This window comes from Tribolium castaneum, chromosome 3 (assembly GCF_031307605.1).
Source record: "Tribolium castaneum strain GA2 chromosome 3, icTriCast1.1, whole genome shotgun sequence".
Taxonomy (NCBI): domain Eukaryota; kingdom Metazoa; phylum Arthropoda; class Insecta; order Coleoptera; family Tenebrionidae; genus Tribolium; species Tribolium castaneum.
In genome coordinates, this window is record NC_087396.1 from 10,262,075 (window position 1) to 10,282,589 (window position 20,515).

A 20,515-nucleotide genomic window follows, 5' to 3' on the forward strand; every position below is an offset into this window, starting at 1 on the left:
TAAAAAATCAGTCTGTATAATGAAACTAAATCACTATAAATGGTGGAGTATTCTCAGAATCGTATGATTTGATGTACGGTGTGTCCGGAAAGTGGCGCACTTTCGTGACACTGCATCATCGAATAAAGCACAAGGCGACAAGAAAAATGTTAAAAAATTCTAAGTCTTTTATTGTTGAAGATATGATAAAGCAAAGAGTAAAAAATTCTTTGTCAAAAATGAAGGTGTTTGCACTACTATTTCGGATCCAAATTCGTTTGTGGCATAAATGATATTGCGTAGAAGGACTTAGTAAGTAACAAAAAACTGAAGAAACCTTTCCAAATTCTTTTAGAAATGTTAACAAAATTTTTGAGTCATCAGTGATGATAAATAAATAATCTGCCAACAATTTGCACAAACTATTGTTGTTCAGATGAAACCATGGTTACGGTGATTGCTTATAATGTCATTAAAGTTTTTGTTTCGTCTGTCAGCGGTGATATTTCAGTTTCAAAGGTATCTAGCCGAAAACTTTTTTCATAGACTGGACCAAATAATGCGAACACAAGAAATTAAATATTGTGTTTTACCTTCTAATAGTATCCAGGATTTTAATTATAATTTTTAATTTCAGATTTTACGTGTTCCTCTAAGCAATGTTGCCTATTTTCATAATTTGTTTATGTTCTGTAAAAAAATGTAAAAACAGAGCATGTGAATTTTTTTAAACATTTTTTCGGTACCCTGGGGGACTTACCCAATTACTCCTCTTCAATAAAGTGCGCGCCTTTCCGGACAGCCTGTACGTACATATAAGTTACTTATATTTTTGCTTATATTCCCAAAATGCAAGTAGGCGAAGTAGTTTTGTATAATTGTATTTTCAATGTTTCAAGTAGTGATATCTTAAAAATGGTGATTCGTAGGAAGAAAAAATATAAAAACATTTTTTACAGATATCTAGTTGTATCATCTACAACTTTTGTTTGACCATTTTCATGATAAGACTTGCCGTTTACGAGGAAAATGTAAAAAACCGATACTTCTGACCTTTGGCATTGAATGACAATCTTAGCACACGTCGGATCGATGAGGGCTTTTGATATTTTATTTGTAATAGTGTATCTAAGACCTGTACCAATTTTCAGCTTTATGGGAATTTTTCCAAGCTTACGACAATATTTTGTCTATTTTGACCGACTAACAATCATTGAAACACTCGAAATAATTTATGAAATTGCAAATTGATTTGCTACAAATAAATAAATTAGAATCAAAGTTCAGGGTGAGATAAGAAGTCCAAAGACCCCCTGGGGTTCTTAATGTCATATTATGACGCGAAACTACTAATTGCATATTTGATAAAAACCACATAAGTAAATATTTATAATTTTTCTAATACAATCTTTGGATAGGAAAATGGTATGTGACACTATTATTAGTCGAATATTTATTTTTTGCACCATATATCTTAGTTAAAATAAAATTGCAATAGTTAAAAAATTAAATGACAGACACATCTGCTCAAATCAATAAATAAAATTGTAAGCAGGTGACGCCAAAAATCGTTCAAAAATCAGTCTGTATAATCAGAAAACTGATAAGCCACACGCCACACCTGCACTTATTCTGGCTAAAGTAATATTAAACACCTCCAGCCACTGAAAATAAGGGTGGACTGATCACTACAGGTAATTAGGATAATACCAAAGGCGTGTACCAAAGCAACAGCACAACTATAAACCCCCTAAAATATGTAACTTTCCCCAAATGAATGACAACCATATCTCAGTGAAATGTCGAGACAGGCAAATTGAGGAAGCACCACCTGCAGTTTTGAAGGGTGCAGAATAATGGTCAAGAAGGTCAAAAATCGATTGACCAACCGACTGGGACGTAATTCCCCACCGAGGTCATTTTCACAATGTAGTTTAGTAATTTAGTCCTTTTCAGAAATTAGAGGGATTTATGAAAGTTTTTGAACAACAAATTATAACTTAAAATTTTCACGATAACAGCGTGCGTTATTTTCTATACCCATCATTCCAAAACAGAATGATCAATGATACAATAACACAAACAAACGCACATGATTTTAAGTATTTAAACCAAAATCAGGCTCAAGTATTTTAAAAATGCTAGTCGCGGTTATTGGCGCCGGTGCTGCAGGTCTCGCATCTGCAAGACATCTTTCATCCCAAAAAATCAAGTGTGAAGTGTTTGAAATGACAGCTGAATTAGGTGGTACTTGGGTTTACACCGATAAGGTGGGAACGGACTGTTACGGGTATCCCATACACACAGCCATGTATAAAAATTTAAGGTAAAGGGAACCAATAATATTAACATTTTTTCAAAATTGTTATTTAGGATAAATTTGCCAAAGGAAGCCTCGGGTTTTCCAGATTTTCCAATTCCAGAAGAGGGTGAATCTTATGTGTCACAGGAAGTTGTTCTACGTTTCCTGAACGGTTATGCGGATCACTTTAAATTAAGACAATTTATAAAAGTGAGTTCTTTGAGTTCTTTCTGTGGCAGCGTCTGGTTTCTTTCAGTTCAACCACGTAGTCGCTGAAATTCGCCCATTTGGCAATAAGTGGGAAGTGAAAGCACTAAATAAAATCACCCAACAGACAACCATAAAAGTTTATGACAGTGTTATGGTCTGTAACGGCCACTACAACTCACCGATTTGTCCAACCTTGCAAGAGATCAAAAAATTCAATGGGCGCATCATCCATAGCTACAATTATCGAGCAAACACCCCGTATAAAAATCAAAGAGTATTGATAATAGGTGGGGGACCATCGGGCCTCGATATTGGTTCCCAAATTTCAGAAGTGGCAAAACAAGTCGTAATAAGTCACCGAAAAAAATTACCAAATGGTGAATTTCCACCCAATGTGATAAAAAAGCCTGAAGTCCTCGAAGTCAACAACGAAGGACAGGTCGAGTTTGTTGATGGGACTACTTTTGCGTTTGATAGTATTTTATATTGCACGGGATATAAGTACAACTTTTCCTTTCTCCATGACGATTGTAGGGTTACAGTTGAGGAATTCTATCACGTTAAACGCCTCTACAAACACATGATACACATTGAGAAACCCACAATGTGTTTTATTGGCATTCCGTTTAATGTTTGTGCGTTTCAAATGATGGATATTCAAGTAATTATAAATATTTGTCATTTCCTCTTTAGTTATCATGAAAATTAATGTCCTAGGCACGTTTTTATTGCCAATATCTCAACGGGACGATGGAGTTGCCACCTAAAGAGTTAATGTATAAAGAGGTCGAAGAGGATTTAGCTATTCGCAAAGCTAAAGGTTACTCCAAAAGCCAAATGCATAAACTGGCAAGAGACCAACAAACGTATTTCGACAGTTTGGCGGTTAGTGCAAAAATCACGTCTGTGCTTCCGGTGATGTGCAAAATATGGAACCACGTTGAAACAAGTATTTTAAGTGATTTTGGAAGTTTCAGGAAACAAAACTTCACTGTTCTCAATGATGAGTCTTTTGTTGTAGAGTGTCATACAGTTTAGTATCAAGAATTGTAATAAGTCCATTTTTTTAATTTTTATTCGTATTTTATTGAAAATCGCAAATGAAATATGTGATGATTTTTGGCAAATCTGAATTTTTTATTATTTTACAAGGTTATTTGAAGATAGCTGCTGCCTTCTACTGTACTTTATTTTATTAGCAATGTTCATTTTATGGGTTTGCCGATCGTACCGGACGCCAGAATTTTTGCTAAAAGTCTGGAATTTATTACTTTGGATTACCAACTAATAAGTCATTTGTGGACTATCTGGTTCCAACTGACTTTGTTAAAAACCCTAAAAACCAGAGTTGCCTTAATTATTATTGTTTCGAGTACTGATAATAGTAGTTAAAATTCATCAATGTTTCTTTGTTCTTTGATTGCAATGCAAGATTTACATTATTTTCCTATTAATTATAGCATAATTTTTGAGAGTACAATTTTTTCCGTAATTCGTAACCTTGATTCTTTTCCCACACAAGCGACGATTTCTCTCAATAGGTGGTGGAGAAGCTCGACCCTTATCGGTAAATTTAAAATTATTATTCAAGTTGACTGGACGCCTGCATTGCGATTTTTTTCCTGACTGCGGCCAAAATTGTAAAGCATTAAAAAAAAATCATCGAACTCTTCATCTCAGGCAGTACCATTTTTCATGTCATGACTAATTTGTACTGGAATGGAGTAAGGTCTCAAATTATTTTTTTAATTTTTCCTAACGAGTAAAAAAATAAAAAATGTATCAAGCTAATTGGTCCTACTTTTCCTTTAAAAATCGAATAACGCATTATATCAACATACGGAATGAATTTGATAGCTTTACAATTTGCTTATATTTTGAGGGGTGATAAGTAGAGCGCAAGTCGCGCCACATCCTTTCGACGCCCGGGTGCATTTTTGAAACTCACCTACTAATATACAGGGTGCTCAAAAACTGGCGCACCAACTCAGTGGTACGTTATTGAGAAGCAACTGCAGATTACGAGAAAAATGTTGAAAAAATTCCTAAAGTCATATTTTAAGAAATCTGGAGCTACAAACTTATTGTGTTAACATCTTTAGTTTATATTATTTTTTTATGTTTTCATGTTTCATACCAGGTAATCGTTCCGTAACAAAACGATGAATAATTATTTTTAAATTTACTCTGAGACTTTAACAGTTTTTTTAATTTAAAAAAATTAAAATTCATCCAAAAAATCACAATGTGTAGATGTGCCAACACTGGGAATTATTTCCTAGGAAACCGTTTCAAAAATAATTTATTTTTATTGTTGCTCAAATTCTATTGCGATCATGACTGTTAGACAACGTTGCCACATATCATTTATCTAAAATCCGTTATTTATCATTAACTTTAATACAAAGAATTTTTTTACTATTTTTACCTTTATATGTAACGACTTCTCTACCACACACCATTGAGTTGGTGCGCCAGTTTTTGAGCACGCTGTATAGTAACTGTACTAAAGCAATTTTTTGCACATTGACTAAAAATTGCTTAAAAATCGTTGAGTTTTTTCGAACATAGAAAAGCTTTTTTTGGCGATTTTTTTTTGAACAGAACGAAAAGGCACTAAATTAGTGAAAAATTACACGTATTACTTCTCCTTATTTTCAAGCGTTTTAGCATGATTATGTTGTTCAGCGAGAAATAATCAGAAACACAATTATTTTGCCAAATTGAATAAAAAAAATTCCGAAAAATCGAGAATTATGTAGCGAATGGTTTTATTTTTACTTTCTTGGATTTAGTTAAAATGAAACGAAAAGTTACTAAGCTATGAGTTGAAAATTTCAATATTGTTGCTTTTTTAAACGTTGTTTAACTAGAAACGCGACTATTTTGAAGAACTTTGTTTCAAAATAAGCTTAGAAGGCAATAGCTTCGTGTACAACAAAACAAAAATACTGATTTTTTTCATTTTAGACGTGAGGCAAAACCGAGACAAAATAACGTCATGAATAATGTGTGGAAAAGTGCAACTTTTCTTATTTTTTTTTAAATATGATTGATAAAATTGTAAAAACATTAGCTATTAATTGTTTGAAGTGCATAAATAATTATAACAGCTAATTTTGACAGAAAATGCGACGTTGGCGTTTTTATAATTTTGAGACAGCTAATATATCCATATTACTTCAACCAATATCACAAGATTTTGTTAAAATAAACTAAAAATCGAGCCAAAAATCGTGAAATTAGATCTGAAATATGTCATTTAAAATATTGGGGTAAACTAAAATGTAATTAAAAATTATAAAACTTTGTTAAAATATTAAACTTGATTGACAAATAAACGTAAAAGCTAAATTTGTTTCTGTTTGTTCCGAATAGCTCATCAAACTCACCAGTCATCAATTTATTTACAAAAATTCTAATATCTAATTGTAAATTCATATCTAAAGACCAGCGCATGTTCCCTTACGTGTTCAATGTTTTAATTTGTTAGATAATTTTTTTTTGATCACATGGTATTATTTATTTTTGCACTTATTTCTTTAACTACTTATGTTAATTGAACCAATTCTGAGTGATTTAACACATTTTTAAGCCAAAAACTTTCTAGGTTCAAAAAATTTAGTGAAAAAATTTAAAAAATCGCCATATGAAATACATTATTTGTCAAATAACTTAGTCAAGTGATCTAACTAGTGAATAAACTAATATTTGATTGGTTTTAATTATCTATCCCGTTTCTGCATTTGAAATATTTTACAAAAAGAAACATCCTCCAGACTAAGAAATTCTAGAAACAAGATTTGGGGATAGAAAGACTCGTGCCTGCTCAAGTAGTATAGGGACTGTACAGTAGACCAGTACCTACCCTGCGCCATCTCTTAGGTATTTGTAAAAAGTAATAACTTTCTCAATGTTGTTTTAAAAAAAACTGATAAGTAATGGTGAAATTAATAAATAAATGTTAAATTAATTAATTAATTATAATACAGGGTGTAAGCGAAGTAAGTAAATTAATTTTAACCAGTGGTAGAACTCATCAAGACAAAAACTTTTTCTATGTACCATTTCTATAAAATCGAATTTTTTAAAATCATTTTCCCTCCTATAAATTGACGAGCGTTTTATTAAGAAAAATTGTTAGTCTTGACAAGTTATATTACCAGTGAAAATTAATGTACTTATTTTATTTACAGCCTGTATATTTTAAATAGATTGTATAAAAGAAAGCAAAGATATTATTAAAAAAAACTTACACCGTACTGAGAAGCAGATCCATAGCGAAAACCTCCACCATGAATCCACACAATAACAGGGAGCCCTAAATTAAAAATCAAAGACCGTTCAAATATTTTCAGCACTGAATGAACTACTACCTTCCATTCCTGTGGGAAGACTCGGGGTAAAAACATTAAGAAATAAACAATCCTCTTTCCCTGTGACCTTATCTTCGCCAGGAACTGGCTGAACACACGGCGGCGGAAACTGCGTGGCATTTTCTAACCCTTGCAAAAAATACTGTCGCGGTCTCTAAAATTAATTTTTTCAAGTATAAAATGATTAAATGAAAATAATTTAACTACAAGAAATCTCTCTTTGCCCGTGGGGGCAAGCCCGTATCTAATGCCCCGAAAAACATAATGCGGAAAGTCCCTAATACCCAAAACTCTCGCCGTTTTTCCGCCAAATCGCGTAAACACTACAGGCTCGTCTTCAGGGGGCGGCACAGCCGGTTCCCCGCCAACAATTCTCCGAACTCTGCCACTTCGTTCATCACAATAAATTAACTTAACGGCAATTAATAACAACAGGGACAAATTCATGTCTGGGCAAAAACTTGAACGCGAATAAAAATTAGATAATCTGAAGCGACAGGAAGACAATAATTATCAAAAAACCCACGATTTTTATAATCAATTAAAACTACGAAATATTTAACATATAAATTTATTTGACTAAATTATACAGAATTCTTCTGAGTAAGTGTGTTATCTGAGTAGGTTTCAAGAACATCGGCCAAATGTTCATTATCTCGTGGTTTCTTGAACGTTTTCTTGCGCTGGCTCGTTTTGTGCCTCTTTGGAGCGATTGGCTTCTTAGGCCCATGATCCTGCATTGATCTAATTCCCTGTTTCTCTAAATATTCGTCTATTTTTGCATCGTCCATAGCGTCCACGGCCACAGAACGCCAAAGTTTTTGAAACTCTTCATCAATAGGCAAAGTGGCGGTCCTATCGTTGTAAAAGAGAACTTTTTTCTTGTCTATTGGTCGAGTTATAAAAATGATCTCGTTTTGGTTTTGGAGAATCTGGAATGAGGTCAAGAATTAAGTTGGTGTGTGCCGTTTGAACATGACATGTTGCCAACTTAAGGCACTGGCACCATAAAAAACAGCTTTAATTAAAAAACAAAACCACTTGTAAAAGGTGACATATGTTTTTATCGATTTGAAACAGATATCATCTTGCAGGAGATTTTAAAAACATTCCACAGGTATAAAACTTCGGAGGAGTAAAGACTAGGAGTAGAAACCAGATCGAGATACAAATTCACACTATTTTCTGTACCCAAAAAATCTAGCACGCTAGAGTAAAAATGAAGACGCTTCGAGCGTTAGATTGTCTTGGCGTCAATCGTTTTAAATTAATTTAAATTCAACAAATTCTCTAATTATTTGAGAAAAAAATATATTTAAAATTTAAAATATAGGTTTCGTCCCAATTTTTCAAAACGTTGCGAATTTGCTAAAAGATATAACAAAAATATTAGGAAGAAAGTTCTAGAGAATTAAATATGACTTATCCACAATCACATTATAATTGGAGTTTTATCCACACTTATGATTCTTATGGTTAAAGGGGAACATGTTTTAGTATGTTTCTAAGCCGCAAAATAACGCGGAATTTTTTTCTATTATTTTTTTAGCCATTTATTTTTTTCGAAAACTAGAAAAAGTTTTGAACCTAAAATCTTCATTAAATTTGAGGCAACGTAACACTTTTTAATTTTTTGAATTAGTTTTGAAAAATCATTAAGATTTTTATATTAAACAATATTTAAAAAACCGAAGGTAGGGCGACGAATCTCCATTTTTCGCTGATCACAAATGTATTTTTGTTTTTAAAATTCGTTAACGGAAAAGGTATCAAAACGTGAATTTTGTAAATCCTTTTGTTCCGTCATGGTGGGGTCGTGAAGAAGGCATTCCTTGGACGCAGCTGTGTATATATTAGTCACCAGCAAAATATTTTCATCCATATAGAAAAAACTTTAAGTAACTAACAAAAAAAATGTAGGTTTGCTATTTAGCAAATTTAGTTTGCTATTTTGGGAAAAGCGGTCTACCCATATTATTAAGCTTTACAAATAAGTCCTACATACAATTTTGTATATTTGATGAAAATTAGGGATCCAAAAGACTGATTTAACCCCGATATCTATAAATCATCTAGTAATGATTGGTTTTGTCTCTTTTATAATTTTTTTTACATAACTAGAATTGCTACTTTTTTCTGTATCTCAAAAACTAATAATCTTACGTAGAAATATGCGTTTGCAAAAAATGCTTTATTATTTTCTTCATGTATATGAGTTTTTTTGGATTTTTTTTTACAATTCCATAACAATAAAATTATTATTACTAATGAATTAAAAATATTAATAGTATTATTAAAATTTAAAATATGAAATGGAAACATAAATTAACCAAACTGTCATTCTAAAACAAACGATGCCCAAATGATGATTTCCATTTAAATTACGCATTTAAAAACAAACGCTAAATTCTGGTTGATTATTATGAGTAATTTCTATTTGTTTTGCCGACTTGTTCGATCCCTTTCATCTTTTTCCTAGAATGTTTCGCTTAGAGTTTCGACATATTCCGAGAAAGTCTGAGGTATTTCAAAGAATTTAATAGCACAAAAATTCGAATTCAATGTTACATGATATTATTTGCTTCTTGCTGAGCTTTCTCAATCTATCATCAGAAATCTTCATGACAAAATAATTTTTTTACCAAAAATAAATTAAAATTTGACCTATTGTTTCCAAAGTGAAAAAAAAGATTTTGTTGATGCTTCACTAAATTCAGTTCATAGAATTAACACCATAATTGTTTGTATGAATAATACTAGGATACAGAAATATCGTGTTTTACATCTTCTAGTCTTTAGTTGCTTTTGCCCTCTCTTTCTCTTGTCCCGCACTTGACTGTGGGAGATTCTCGGCGGCAAATTTTGTCAAAATGAATATTCGCGATTCGTTCAAAACTACAACAAAATTTTTCGTTTTTTGGACGCATTCTGTTCGTACCATCACTGTGCATCTTTCCCGTACACATTTTTAAAAATATTATGAATATTTGTTTAAACTTTTAATAAAAAAATATCAAATAATTTTTTTTCAAAGTCTTACGTTGTCTCAAATTATAATTATTTAAAAGAGTCAATTCCATTTTTCGATTTAAAATTGGATTACAAATATCGCCAAAAGTAGAAAAATAAATTTCATTACTACTTGTCTTTGCCACACACTTGGTTTAACTCTGTCGTCCCCTTTAGCCTTATAGTGACCTATTATCCACTAGTGGAATAAACTAGGAATTATGACTACCAGACAAAGCCTGCCAAGATTAATTTTACGATTGTGGATAAAACATTGTATTGCATTCATGTTTTAGTCGCATTTTATCCACTTGAGAATATTAAACATTCTTGCGTGGATAAAATGCTTTCGAAAACACTTATACAATAAATAGCTATTAAAAAATCTGCGAAACCAAGGGCCGTATGAATACAATTGAGTAAATGCTTTTACTTCAAATTTTGCAAGTAAATGTTCTAAATTGTATGAGTAAAAATGTAAGTATAAGTTTTTACTAAAAGTAAAAGCACACTGGGCGAGTATTTGCTTGAACGTCGAGGTTTTACTCAAAACAAAATGAATAAAACAAAGTAAATGCTTTTTTCGTTGAGGATTTAGTTCAAAATTGTTGACGCTAATCAGTAGGAGCATCAATTTTTAAAAGTAACACCTCAAACTCGAAACAATGGTGGGTGTTGTGCAACTATGGGTAAGAAAAACTTATAAACAACCTCGCGAACACATAGGATAAGATTTTAAGACTTTATATCGGTTTGAACGAAAAAATCTTCGTGCTTTGGCTAGGTATTTTTTGAGTGAGAACAACGAAATGGGAGGAGATGGAAATCCATTTTAAAAATTACAACATTGAAAACTTCACTACAATGATTTATTTTGAGAGCAGATTCTCCAAAAAACTAAAGAAGTAAAAGCAAGAGCAAATGCTTTTCCTTTATACTCATACTTTAAGTAAATACTTCAACTTTATTCATACGACCCCATATCTACATCTTCAACTATTTAGGCCCCAAAAATGTTTAAAAATGCTCACACAGCGGTTTCGTTTCATTTTATGGTCAAGTATTGGAAAATTAATTTATACCTAAACCAATGAAGATGTGGCGGACTTTTTTGTAGGAAATTTAATTCTCTACATCTATGCTTCTTACACATCTTTAGTTGAATTCGCAGCGTTTTCATATATATAAATATGCGATTTTTTGACACTGTTTTCAATAAAGTGTTTCCACTATCTTAATCTCTGACTCTTTCTGTATTAAGTTTTTAATTTAAATTAAAAGTGCAAAAAAATATAAACATTTATTATCAATTTGCAATCCGCGTTATAATTTTTAAAACATAGCGAATACGTTTAAAGGTATAAAGAAGTGTGAAGAACAAAGTTGTAAAGAAAAATAGTCGCGGACTTTTTTGTAGAAAATTGATTTTTCTACTACTTTGTTCCTAACATTTTTCTTGTATCTTTAACCAAATTAACAGCGTTTTAAAAATATGGGTCACACTGCAAATTAATATGTTTGAAATTTTTGCATTATTTTTAGTTGTTACTCTTGAAAATTTAATGCTCTATGTGCCTGTATTTTTTTGAATTGTGTTAATAGTTATTTAAATAGTCAACTGGGCTTTTTGGCGACATTACCGAAAATATTGAAGTCGGAGACGTTTTATTTGTACGTCGTTCGTTTAGAAAATAACTAAAAGAATGATACCTTCAAAGCCTTTTCGCAGTGTGGTAACGACTCTTGCACGTCGTCTAACAACACACCGCCTAACCCTTTCAAATCTTGTTGTTTCAATAGTTTCAGTAAGCTTTTCCTGTCTTTAAGTTTATATGGAGCTTTGAATAAAAATTTTCCGTCAGGAGTGACCTCAATTTTAGGATTATCGACTAACGCTTCGGTTTGCAGCCACTTAAATCAACACCATTACATTTAAGTATTGTAATAATGACACAAAATTACTTGCTTGACTTTATTCCCTACGTCTAATTGATTAGTTTCGTCTAAAATTTCCTCTAATGTGAGTGGATATGTTTCACCTTCTTGGTGTCTCTTCCTCATATGTTTCACGATTTTAGCGAGAACACCGAATCGATATTGCGAACTTCCTGTTGCTGTTTTGTATCTAAAAAAAAATCACAAAGTAATTGATTCAAATTTGCAATGTTTTGCTGCTTACGTGTTGATATCAAGTTTAGGGGTGCTACTACTAGAAGACTTAAACCTTTTGCTATCATCGCGAGTTGGTTCTGGTCTTGAATCAGTCTTTTTTCTTTCTACACTGAAAGTAGAACAAAATTAACTGAATAAGTTGACAAAATGCGAATGCTACTTACGTAGGAGTTGTAAGTGCACGTTTTTTGAATAATTCTCTTTCTTTTAGTAAGGCGGGGTCCATTTTATTGGAGAAATAATAAATAAATAATACGAACTATGTTGTTTGAGGAATAATCATCTGTTTTCTTTTGCATTTGACATTCACGGCTGTCAAAGTGACAAGTGGTGGGGGACCGATGCCTTGCGCTGTCTGTCTTTTGTGGCCGACTGTTCCTTGAACCGAATTTTATATATTTTTTTGCAATATTATTATTTAATTAATTACTAATTATAGAAATATGTAGTAATAATCGTTGTTAATTAACTCTAGTTTTTAATCGGATGTGATGCCAACTACTAGCTTGCTGTGTGGAGGTTTTTTGGTTTTTGTTTTACAATGCAAGCTGTCTCAAAATTTGCGAATTTCGAGTTCAGAGCATTGTAAAGATAGTAAAGAATCGCTTCAGTAGTCCAAATGTAGAAACCAAATGAAGATTCGGGGCTTCCCCATTACTTTGGTTTGAAGATCACTTTCTCTTTGCACTGCGTTTTCTTCAAATACGGACTAAAAGTTTAAGTGTTTATTCTTATTTATGGTGAAGATGATTGTTGAGAATAATAATGTAAAACGATTGTCGATTTCTTAAAAAATAGCTTTATTTTGGTGTAAAAAAATTAAGTTTTTGTAATTTGTTGTTACATTTTTAAGAAAAATTAAACAAGTTGAATGAATAAAATATTTTTTCTAAAAAAATTACACAATTTTTTAATTAGTTTTAAATTATTATTTTCTACAATCATCTAAGAACACCATAAATAACAATAAACACTAAAATTTTTAGCCCGCGTTTGAAGAAAACGCAATTCAAAGTAAATCTTCATTTTGTGTCTTCTCATACATTTAAGCTACGGAACTCTACAACGCTCTGAACTCGGAATAATTCGCCAATTTTGAGACAATTTTGTCCCAGCTAAGACTACCTGGGGCAGTGCGTAATTTGGGGGTGGCAATTGCCATCCAAAATTGTTCAGCTCAACATTATTTGTAATATGGAAGAATGAAAAAACAAAATTATCCAAGAAAGAGCCGACATTTTTGTTGAAGGGCTATGAAAAGTATGTTCCCTCTACTTTTTGACCTTTATATGTTTATTTTTTGCGATTCCAATAAACACAACATCTTGTGAGAGGTCTTTTTCTCGCTTGCGGCGGTTGAAAACGAACACTAGGAAGATTGGCCAAGAAAGGTTGTCTTCATTATCTCTTTTGGCTATCGAAAGAAGTGTTAATGTTGACATTTTCAAGGTAATTGATATCTTTGATACGAACCTTCACTTCACTTTGCTTAAAAAATAACTTATAATAATAACTAAAATTTGAATAAACCTTTGTTTTTTTTTATGTTTGTTTCATTTACATGAAAAAGATCACGAATTAAAAATTGGTCTACAGTAGGCCCATTTAAGAGTATCTCTTAAGTTGCGTCTAACTACCTAACATTACACATTACCTAATTAACAGTGAATCTTTAAAAAACAAAAAGATTCATAGGTACATAGCTACAGGTATTTCAGCAGTTTTAATTTCCGTTAATTTTTCTGCGATACGCGAAGAAGGTACATTTTTATATTTCATTTAGTATTTTCTTCAAATTTCAAAAGATATTTTTTTAAAACAACTCGTTAAATGTTGAGTTAAATTATGAACGTCTTTTGAGCCAATTTCTTAATCTTCTAGGTTGCTTTTTAATCCAGAAATTTTCATTTCCATTTTTGAATTTTACCGATACAATAAGCAAAAAATAGTTGCCGAGATAGGCCAGAACGATGTATTTCATTTAGGTTTTTTATTTACTTGTCTGTTTATTAAATATTTAGCGTTTTACCTCCTGAGTCAGATATTATATTCTTTGTTGGAAAAAAAACACAAAAAATCGCGCCGAATTTAGTCTAAATATACAGATAAAATTCAGATAGAATAAAAAGCCTGACGATCTGGCGATGCAACCCAAAAAACAGATTTCATTTCCGTCTTGATCTAATTTTAATTACAGATTGCATTTGCAATCCAAGTTATCTAATGTTGCTCTGTCAGTGCTTGACAAGCTTTGACATCGGTCGGTGCTGGACATTATTGTCACATTGTACCATGCGTTGCTCTTGCTGCAATGAATTTGTTTACCCAACGTTTCCCGAATAGACAAAATCCTAGTGGCATGATTTTTAAACGTCCTGAGAGGAAACTTGAAATTGGCTTCTTTGTAAAAGAAGAAAACACAGAGCTAGGTCTTTGGAAAATAAAGTTCGTGTAATAGCTTACAAATACAGAACCAACAGGCATCAGCCAGACTTCAGTTTGTTGTGTTCTATGTGAAAATAAATTTCGTTCCTATCATGTGCAGGTAGTATACAAGAACTTAGGAAAACTGAATTTGAACACAAATTAGAGTTTTGTCTCTTTATCAGAACACAAATGCAAGTTGGTAACAACTTTATTCAGAAAATTTAATTCAGTTATGAAGCCCAATTTTCTGCCATTGCTATGCTCAGAAAAATCCACTGTGGATAAGTGAAACACATTTCCAATGGTTTTGGTGAACGTTTAGTATGGCATCTCGCATCTTCGTAAAATACATAATCGAGCCTTTCTTCTTCCAAGAAAAACAAGCAGGAGACAAACGTTTTGAACACATTTTTCGCTAAAAGTAATTTTTTTGTCTCTTGTTTGTTGTTGTAATTTATGATTTCGAAAAAACTGTTTACCTATACCTTTAATAATGTTTCATTCTCTCATTCATTTTTTATTGGAGTTTACACCGAAAAGGCTTTTCTACTTTTTCTTTCATTCCGCGAGAACTGAATGACACTAATGATCGTTCTCTGCGCTAATGTCAGAGTGACATAAGATGATAGATAACTTGCGATTCAACTTGCAAATCGTAATTGAAATCGGATCAAAGCCGTAAATGAAATTTGTTTTTTGGGTTGCATCGGCAGATCTTCAGGCTCTTTATATCTGAATCAGCCTGTACGTTGTAACAATTTTATGCATTTTTAAACGACATTATGTGAGTGGTTTTTTATTATTTTATTTTGTCTAATTGAAGGATCTAGTTCTAAAGTGTACAATGACTACAATGTCTAAGTTTTTCAGGAAACGAGAAACATTCCTCGTCTTTTAAAAAACTTACTCTCGGAGGCTTCAGGGTACCGAAGCGATTGTTGAGAATTGGTGTACTACAAGTTGCATACTTTTTTTAGACCTGTTTTCAGTGACGGCTGTCAATCATCGGATAGGCATCCGACCTTCGCCTCGGGGTGTCTTGTCCCTTCTCATAAAATGCAAATAATGTAAACAAACTGAATTCCACTATCGCCCACGATAGTTTCTCTTATTTCAGAGATTCAAGCAACATACAGTGAAAAATACGTTTTTTATTTTGTTAAAAAAATTTGATACTAAAGAATAATAAAATACTAGCATAGTTTTGTTCCTTGTTTGAGTTGTTCATGCAGGCATTAAAACGAGTTGCAAATTTATCTTCAAGTCTATTGTATGATGTCGATAATAATTCTGTTGAGTCATTTAATGCAGTAGTTAACAAACTTGTTGGGGGTAAAAGAATAAATTTTTCAGAACGCGGTTCTTATCATGGAAGATGCTTTGCGGCAGTCGTAAATGTAAATAACAAAAACAAATTTGTATTTAAAATTATGGAGAAAATATCAGGGAATAGTGGCATTTACACCACAAAATTTTCAAATCGCTTATTAAAAACCAAAGAACTTCATGCTACAAAATTAAATAAAAGAAAAATTCGTATTCAAAGTGCAGATTCGGATTATGGTGCGACTAATGACATAATAGACATGCCAACAGAAACATATGACAAAATAAAAAATGAGTTCTTGAATGATTTGGCTGCTTGCGATATTTTAAAAATTCCTTTGTTAACAATTGGTCAACGTAATAATGAGCAGTGGGATAAAGAAAGAAATAATAGATTAACGGCTAGTAATTTCGGAAGAATTATTAATATGAAATGTACGACCAATACAGCGAATGCTGTAAAAGATATCTTGTATCGTGTGGGATTATCTAAATTTAAAAAATTACCCGAACCACTACAGTGGGGAATTGATAATGAAGAGAAAGCAAAGGAGAAGTTTGAACAGATCGTAGGTATAAAGGTAGATTCATGCGGCTTTTTTGTTGATAAAGAAAAAATTTTTTTAGGTGCAACACCAGATGGGTTAGTGGGTTCAAATGCTATTGTTGAAATTAAATGTCCATTTAGCGCAAGAAACACAAATATTAAAACTGCCATAGAACAAAAATTGATTAAATACTTAGAAATAGATTCTCAAGATGATAGTAAAATAGTTTTAAAAGAAAAAGATAATTACATGTATCAAGTACAAGGTCAGCTCCACATTACTAATCGCCAAACTTGTTATTTTATAGTGTACACCTCTACAGATTTAAAATATTGTATTATTGAGAAAGACGATAGTAAATATTGGAACGGAAGAATGCTAGATTGTCTTGAAAATTTTTATATGAATGCCATGTCACCAGAAATAATTGATTCAAGACATAGTCGCAATTTACCATTACGCAGCATAATAAAAAAGGATTTGTAAATAATATTTCAAGTTTAGTTTTAGAGATTTTTACATAAATACATAATATGATGATAAGCATTTTAATAATAATTATAATTTTTAATTTGAACAATAAAAGTAAAAAAAAAACTTCCTCAGTGGGTTGACACCTTGTCGTGGTGAGGGAGCTCAGTAGTTCTATCACAAAACCTGTGCAGAACGAAGCTAAGTACAACCAAAGTTTTAATCATCTTTTTTTATATTTTTTTTAAAACAGGAATAATTTTATTGTTAAAAGTATTCAAAAAAATAGCGAGCGTGATTACTCGTATTTCAAAATCTCATAAGATACGTTGATGGCAGTGTCTACAAAAAAAACGTAATGCAAATCTATAGGTACCTAATTATTTTGTTAAAAAAATTAATTCCGAAATCATGTGCTTTAATTTTATACCACTATTAGAGAAATCGCTAAAATTCCTATTTGTGCCGATACATTTCTCTGTCTTGAACAAATGCAATAAAATTATTATCTTGTGGGTCACCCCAATGGTGGTTACCTCCTGCGGTGAGTCCTAAACCCGTCATAAATCTTCTTCCAGCTAGCTACGCATTCGAAGAAGGATGCATTAAAAGTTGCCTACTTACAATTTAATTTTTGCTTTATATCTAACAATTAAGAACAGTTAACAAAAATCTAAAATATCTCAGGTCTGTATTTTTAAATTTCCTATAAAATGGTTTTTTTAAATTCTCAATACAATGCACCGTTATCAAAAATTCGTATCAAATTCATTAACAGACATTTTATTTAATAAAAAAATATCTAGGCATTTATTTCAATCAAAAATGAATCTTCGACCTACATTTACTTATAAAGAAACACTGCAAATGTCAAGAAACTCTTCAAGTCTAAATTTGCAGCTAAAAACAGTAAAAACAGTTTACACGTAAAACGTATGCGCCAGCTCCCAAAGGGTCTAGAGCCTTAATGCCAAGAGTACCCGATTTCCGCCACAATGGTTTTTATGAAAGTAAACCGAATGTATTTCTTTTTCTAAATTTATGTAGGTACTGTTTTGTTCGGTTTTTTATCATTATCATAAATTAATATATACTGCGTGTTCGCGAAGTTGAGGCGTTCCTTTTAAGAAGTGTTAGCATATAGTGTGCTTAAGAGTTTTAGCCTAATACACCTTAATAAAATAATAACGAAGATACAAGAGCTTTTTTTTTAATTTTGAAAGTCGGCCCTGTTCAGATCAAAAAAATCAAAAGACGATTGGCATAATTAACAAAACTGTTATAATTGTCATCTAATAAGTCGGAGAAGCTCACTATTACAATGATAACAATAATAATAAAAGTAACAGTATTGAAAATCTGGTAACCGGAATAATAAGGAAGATTATTTTGAAGAGCTCATCTCAAATCGGTAGTTAGACAGAACTCAAAAGTTTACAAAACCTAAAAAATATCTTCGTTATTAAAAACATTTTATTAAGACGATTTAGGACATAGTGGTCCAAAGTGGAAAGAAAAAATTAACTGCTAAAAAACTACCATTACCCACAATTAAAAATTTTAGCAAAATTGTTGCTTACTCGTTTCAATAAAAAAAAAACAAATTACTAACTAACAATCAAGAATCGTAAACTGTCTGTCATATTGTTTGTCATCGTGATTTGAAATGCGGGTAAAAAAATTTTGTTTCCACAAATTCGTCACACTTGGCATTTAATTTTTTCCAACTTTTTAGAACAGCGCGGAATTTGTTGGGCAGCGATGTTTTTTTGTTTTCTTAAATCATATGCTTGCCAGTAATGCACGCAATTATTATACGAACATGACAATGTACAAGAAACAACTGAAATATACAGGATGCTCAAAAACTGGCGCACCAACTCATTGCAAGTGCAGATTATAGGAAAAATGTTGAAAAAATTCCTAAAGTCATATTTTAAAAAATTTGGAGCTACAAACTTATTGTGTTAATTTCTTTAGTTTATATTATGTTTTTGTTTATACCAGGTAATCGTTCTGTAACAAAATGAATAATTATTTTTAAATTACTATCAGATTTTAGCAGTTTTTTTAATTTAAAAAAATTAAAATTCATCCAAAAAAATCACAATGTGTAGATGTGCCAACACTGGGAATTATTTCCTAGGAAACCGTTTCAAAAATAATTTATTTTTATTGTTGCTCAAATTCTATTGCGATCATGACTGTTAGACAACGTTGCCACGTATCATTTATCCAAAATCCGTTATTTATCAATAACTTTAATACAAAGATTTTTTTTACCATTTTTACTTTTATATGTAACCAGTTCTCTACCACACACCATTGAGTTGGTGCGCCAGTTTTTGAGCACGCTGATAAAAATATTTTTTTTAGAATAAGTTATCACTAATATTTTACATACTTTGTACAGTTTCAATTAAAGTATAAATTTGTAACTAATAGGTTACGTGTACATGATGAGCAAATTTGATCTTTTAGACAAAGGTAACTTTACAAGTTCTTGTGCAACACCCTCAAGCTCATCTATTATTTTCTTTCCTGATTTGTCTCATAAAACTGGATTTATCTATTTTTGTACTTATAACGATCGGCAAAGAATGGAACACTTTACGACAAAAAAAACTCATTTGGAATGTTCACACTTTTCTTAATTTTGATGTAAAATTAATTGATTTGGTAATTTTAAAAATTTTAGAAATGAAGTGTTGATAAACAAGCAAAGAAAAACGCATTTTTTTACTTAAATTTTATTTTTACTATCTTACATCAAGTAAAAACCTTGTACAAAAAATTCAGCCTTAAAATTACATAAAGATCTTCTTCATCAACAAATACATGTGTTGGTCCACTTCGAAACTGTGCAAATTGTTGGCGTCCCCTTGCAGTCGCATCAGAAGCCCTCCGAACGACACGTAAGCAGCTCTGTAAAAAAAGGAAAAATTAAAACTGTTGTCAGTACAAGTAGGTAAGATGGCGCATCCACCATTTTCGATCAATTAACTGTTGACGTCATTACGCCAGCTGGCAAACCCAATCTGGTTGGTTTAACGATATTCATGGAGGGAGTATGGATAGTGGTCGTGATCAAAAAAACACAACCAGCTAACCACACTGCCACCGTGTACATCGCTAGTGATGGCAGCAACATCTCCAAACATAAAAAACGCCACAGCGCTGGGATTTATTGATCGATTAGATTAACCCGAAATATGAGATGACGACAATGTAACGCCACAAAATAGATAACAGAGCTGGAACGACCAGAACACTTTTAAATAAATCGGTATAAAACCGCAGTTTCCAAGCGCAAAAAAGTTGGCACCACTGTAACAAGATCACCCTCGATTTGGGGGATCACGTTTGAGATTGCTAGTGCCATCTGGCGGCGAGCCAGAAGGGCCACTCAATCTAAATATGTTAGTCACCTTGCGCAATTTTTATTCGCTAATCCCGAAATTACAAAGCCGCATCTTCGTTGCACAAAGTCACCTTCAAAGAAGTTCTCCAACATAGGTGACTAGCCTAAATGCGATATTTTAATTTGGAGGCCAGCTAAACATAAAGAAACATTCAATGACCCTGTATTCTTATGCAATAATTGCCCAAAAACTTGAATTCTAAACTGTGCATTGTCGGTGGAAACTGAACGAGTAACTTAGAACTTGTTAAGCGACCGCAGTGAAGAATGACGG

General features: G+C 32.1%; 4 protein-coding genes, 1 long non-coding RNA gene and 1 other non-coding gene across 7 annotated transcripts in view; 1 reads left to right on the plus strand and 5 right to left on the minus strand.

The window, feature by feature from the left end:
• Positions 1–7,354, minus strand: part of LOC658512 (uncharacterized protein) — a 34,779-nt gene extending 27,425 nt beyond the window's left edge. Inside the window, exons 1-3 of the mRNA XM_964895.5 lie at positions 7,075–7,354; positions 6,868–7,021; positions 6,748–6,812 (exon numbers count right to left, since the gene is read on the minus strand). Of these exons, the coding sequence (XP_969988.3) occupies positions 6,748–6,812; positions 6,868–7,021; positions 7,075–7,314 (459 nt within the window). The 5' untranslated portion in view covers positions 7,315–7,354. The remainder of the gene's footprint in view (positions 1–6,747; positions 6,813–6,867; positions 7,022–7,074) is intronic.
• LOC135265626 (senecionine N-oxygenase-like) lies at positions 2,073–7,021 on the plus strand. The gene is made up of 4 exons (XM_064355493.1): positions 2,073–2,305; positions 2,353–2,491; positions 2,538–3,152; positions 3,209–7,021. Exons 1-4 carry the CDS (start codon positions 2,118–2,120, stop codon positions 3,527–3,529), a joined length of 1,263 nt encoding a protein of 420 aa, XP_064211563.1. The 5' UTR covers positions 2,073–2,117; the 3' UTR covers positions 3,530–7,021.
• A 68-nt stretch (positions 7,355–7,422) lies between the features above and the next one.
• Positions 7,423–12,389, minus strand: TfIIEbeta (Transcription factor IIEbeta). The gene is made up of 5 exons (XM_964967.5): positions 12,213–12,389; positions 12,056–12,157; positions 11,839–12,001; positions 11,587–11,787; positions 7,423–7,799 (listed from the first exon to the last, which is right to left on the minus strand). The coding sequence occupies exons 1-5, from the start codon at positions 12,272–12,274 to the stop codon at positions 7,452–7,454; spliced, it is 876 nt and encodes a 291-aa protein (XP_970060.2). The 5' UTR covers positions 12,275–12,389; the 3' UTR covers positions 7,423–7,451.
• Positions 12,390–14,667: 2,278 nt separating this feature from the next.
• Positions 14,668–15,167, minus strand: LOC135265721 (uncharacterized). Of its 2 annotated transcripts, none has more exons than XR_010333533.1 (2): positions 14,961–15,167; positions 14,668–14,890 (listed from the first exon to the last, which is right to left on the minus strand). It is a non-coding gene; the product is annotated as an uncharacterized LOC135265721 (long non-coding RNA). The 2 variants fall into 2 exon arrangements; XR_010333534.1 differs by having other exon boundaries at positions 14,955–15,167.
• Positions 15,168–19,554: 4,387 nt separating this feature from the next.
• Polr2H (RNA polymerase II, I and III subunit H) overlaps positions 19,555–20,515 on the minus strand; it is a 53,928-nt gene continuing 52,967 nt past the window's right edge. The window contains exon 4 of the mRNA XM_965040.4: positions 19,555–19,745. Coding sequence (XP_970133.1) covers positions 19,628–19,745 — 118 coding nt within the window. The 3' untranslated portion in view covers positions 19,555–19,627. The remainder of the gene's footprint in view (positions 19,746–20,515) is intronic.
• Positions 19,872–19,950, minus strand: Mir34 (microRNA mir-34). The gene has a single exon (NR_036286.1). It is a non-coding gene; the product is annotated as a microRNA mir-34 (primary transcript).

What these genes read in the sequence shown, in the direction of transcription:
- LOC135265626 (XM_064355493.1), top strand. Translation starts at nt 2,118, where the DNA reads ATGCTAGTCGCGGTTATTGGCGCCGGTGCTGCAGGTCTCGCATCTGCA. An exon ending in GCCATGTATAAAAATTTAAG is followed by an intron (nt 2,306 to 2,352) that starts GTAAAGGGAACC and finishes ATTGTTATTTAG; the next exon opens with GATAAATTTGCCAAAGGAAG. An exon ending in TTCAAATGATGGATATTCAA is followed by an intron (nt 3,153 to 3,208) that starts GTAATTATAAAT and finishes TTAATGTCCTAG; the next exon opens with GCACGTTTTTATTGCCAATA.
- TfIIEbeta (XM_964967.5), bottom strand. Translation starts at nt 12,274, where the DNA reads ATGGACCCCGCCTTACTAAAAGAAAGAGAATTATTCAAAAAACGTGCA. An exon ending in TAGGGAATAAAGTCAAGCAA is followed by an intron (nt 11,788 to 11,838) that starts GTAATTTTGTGT and finishes TGTTGATTTAAG; the next exon opens with TGGCTGCAAACCGAAGCGTT. An exon ending in ACTGCGAAAAGGCTTTGAAG is followed by an intron (nt 7,800 to 11,586) that starts GTATCATTCTTT and finishes ACCTCATTCCAG; the next exon opens with ATTCTCCAAAACCAAAACGA.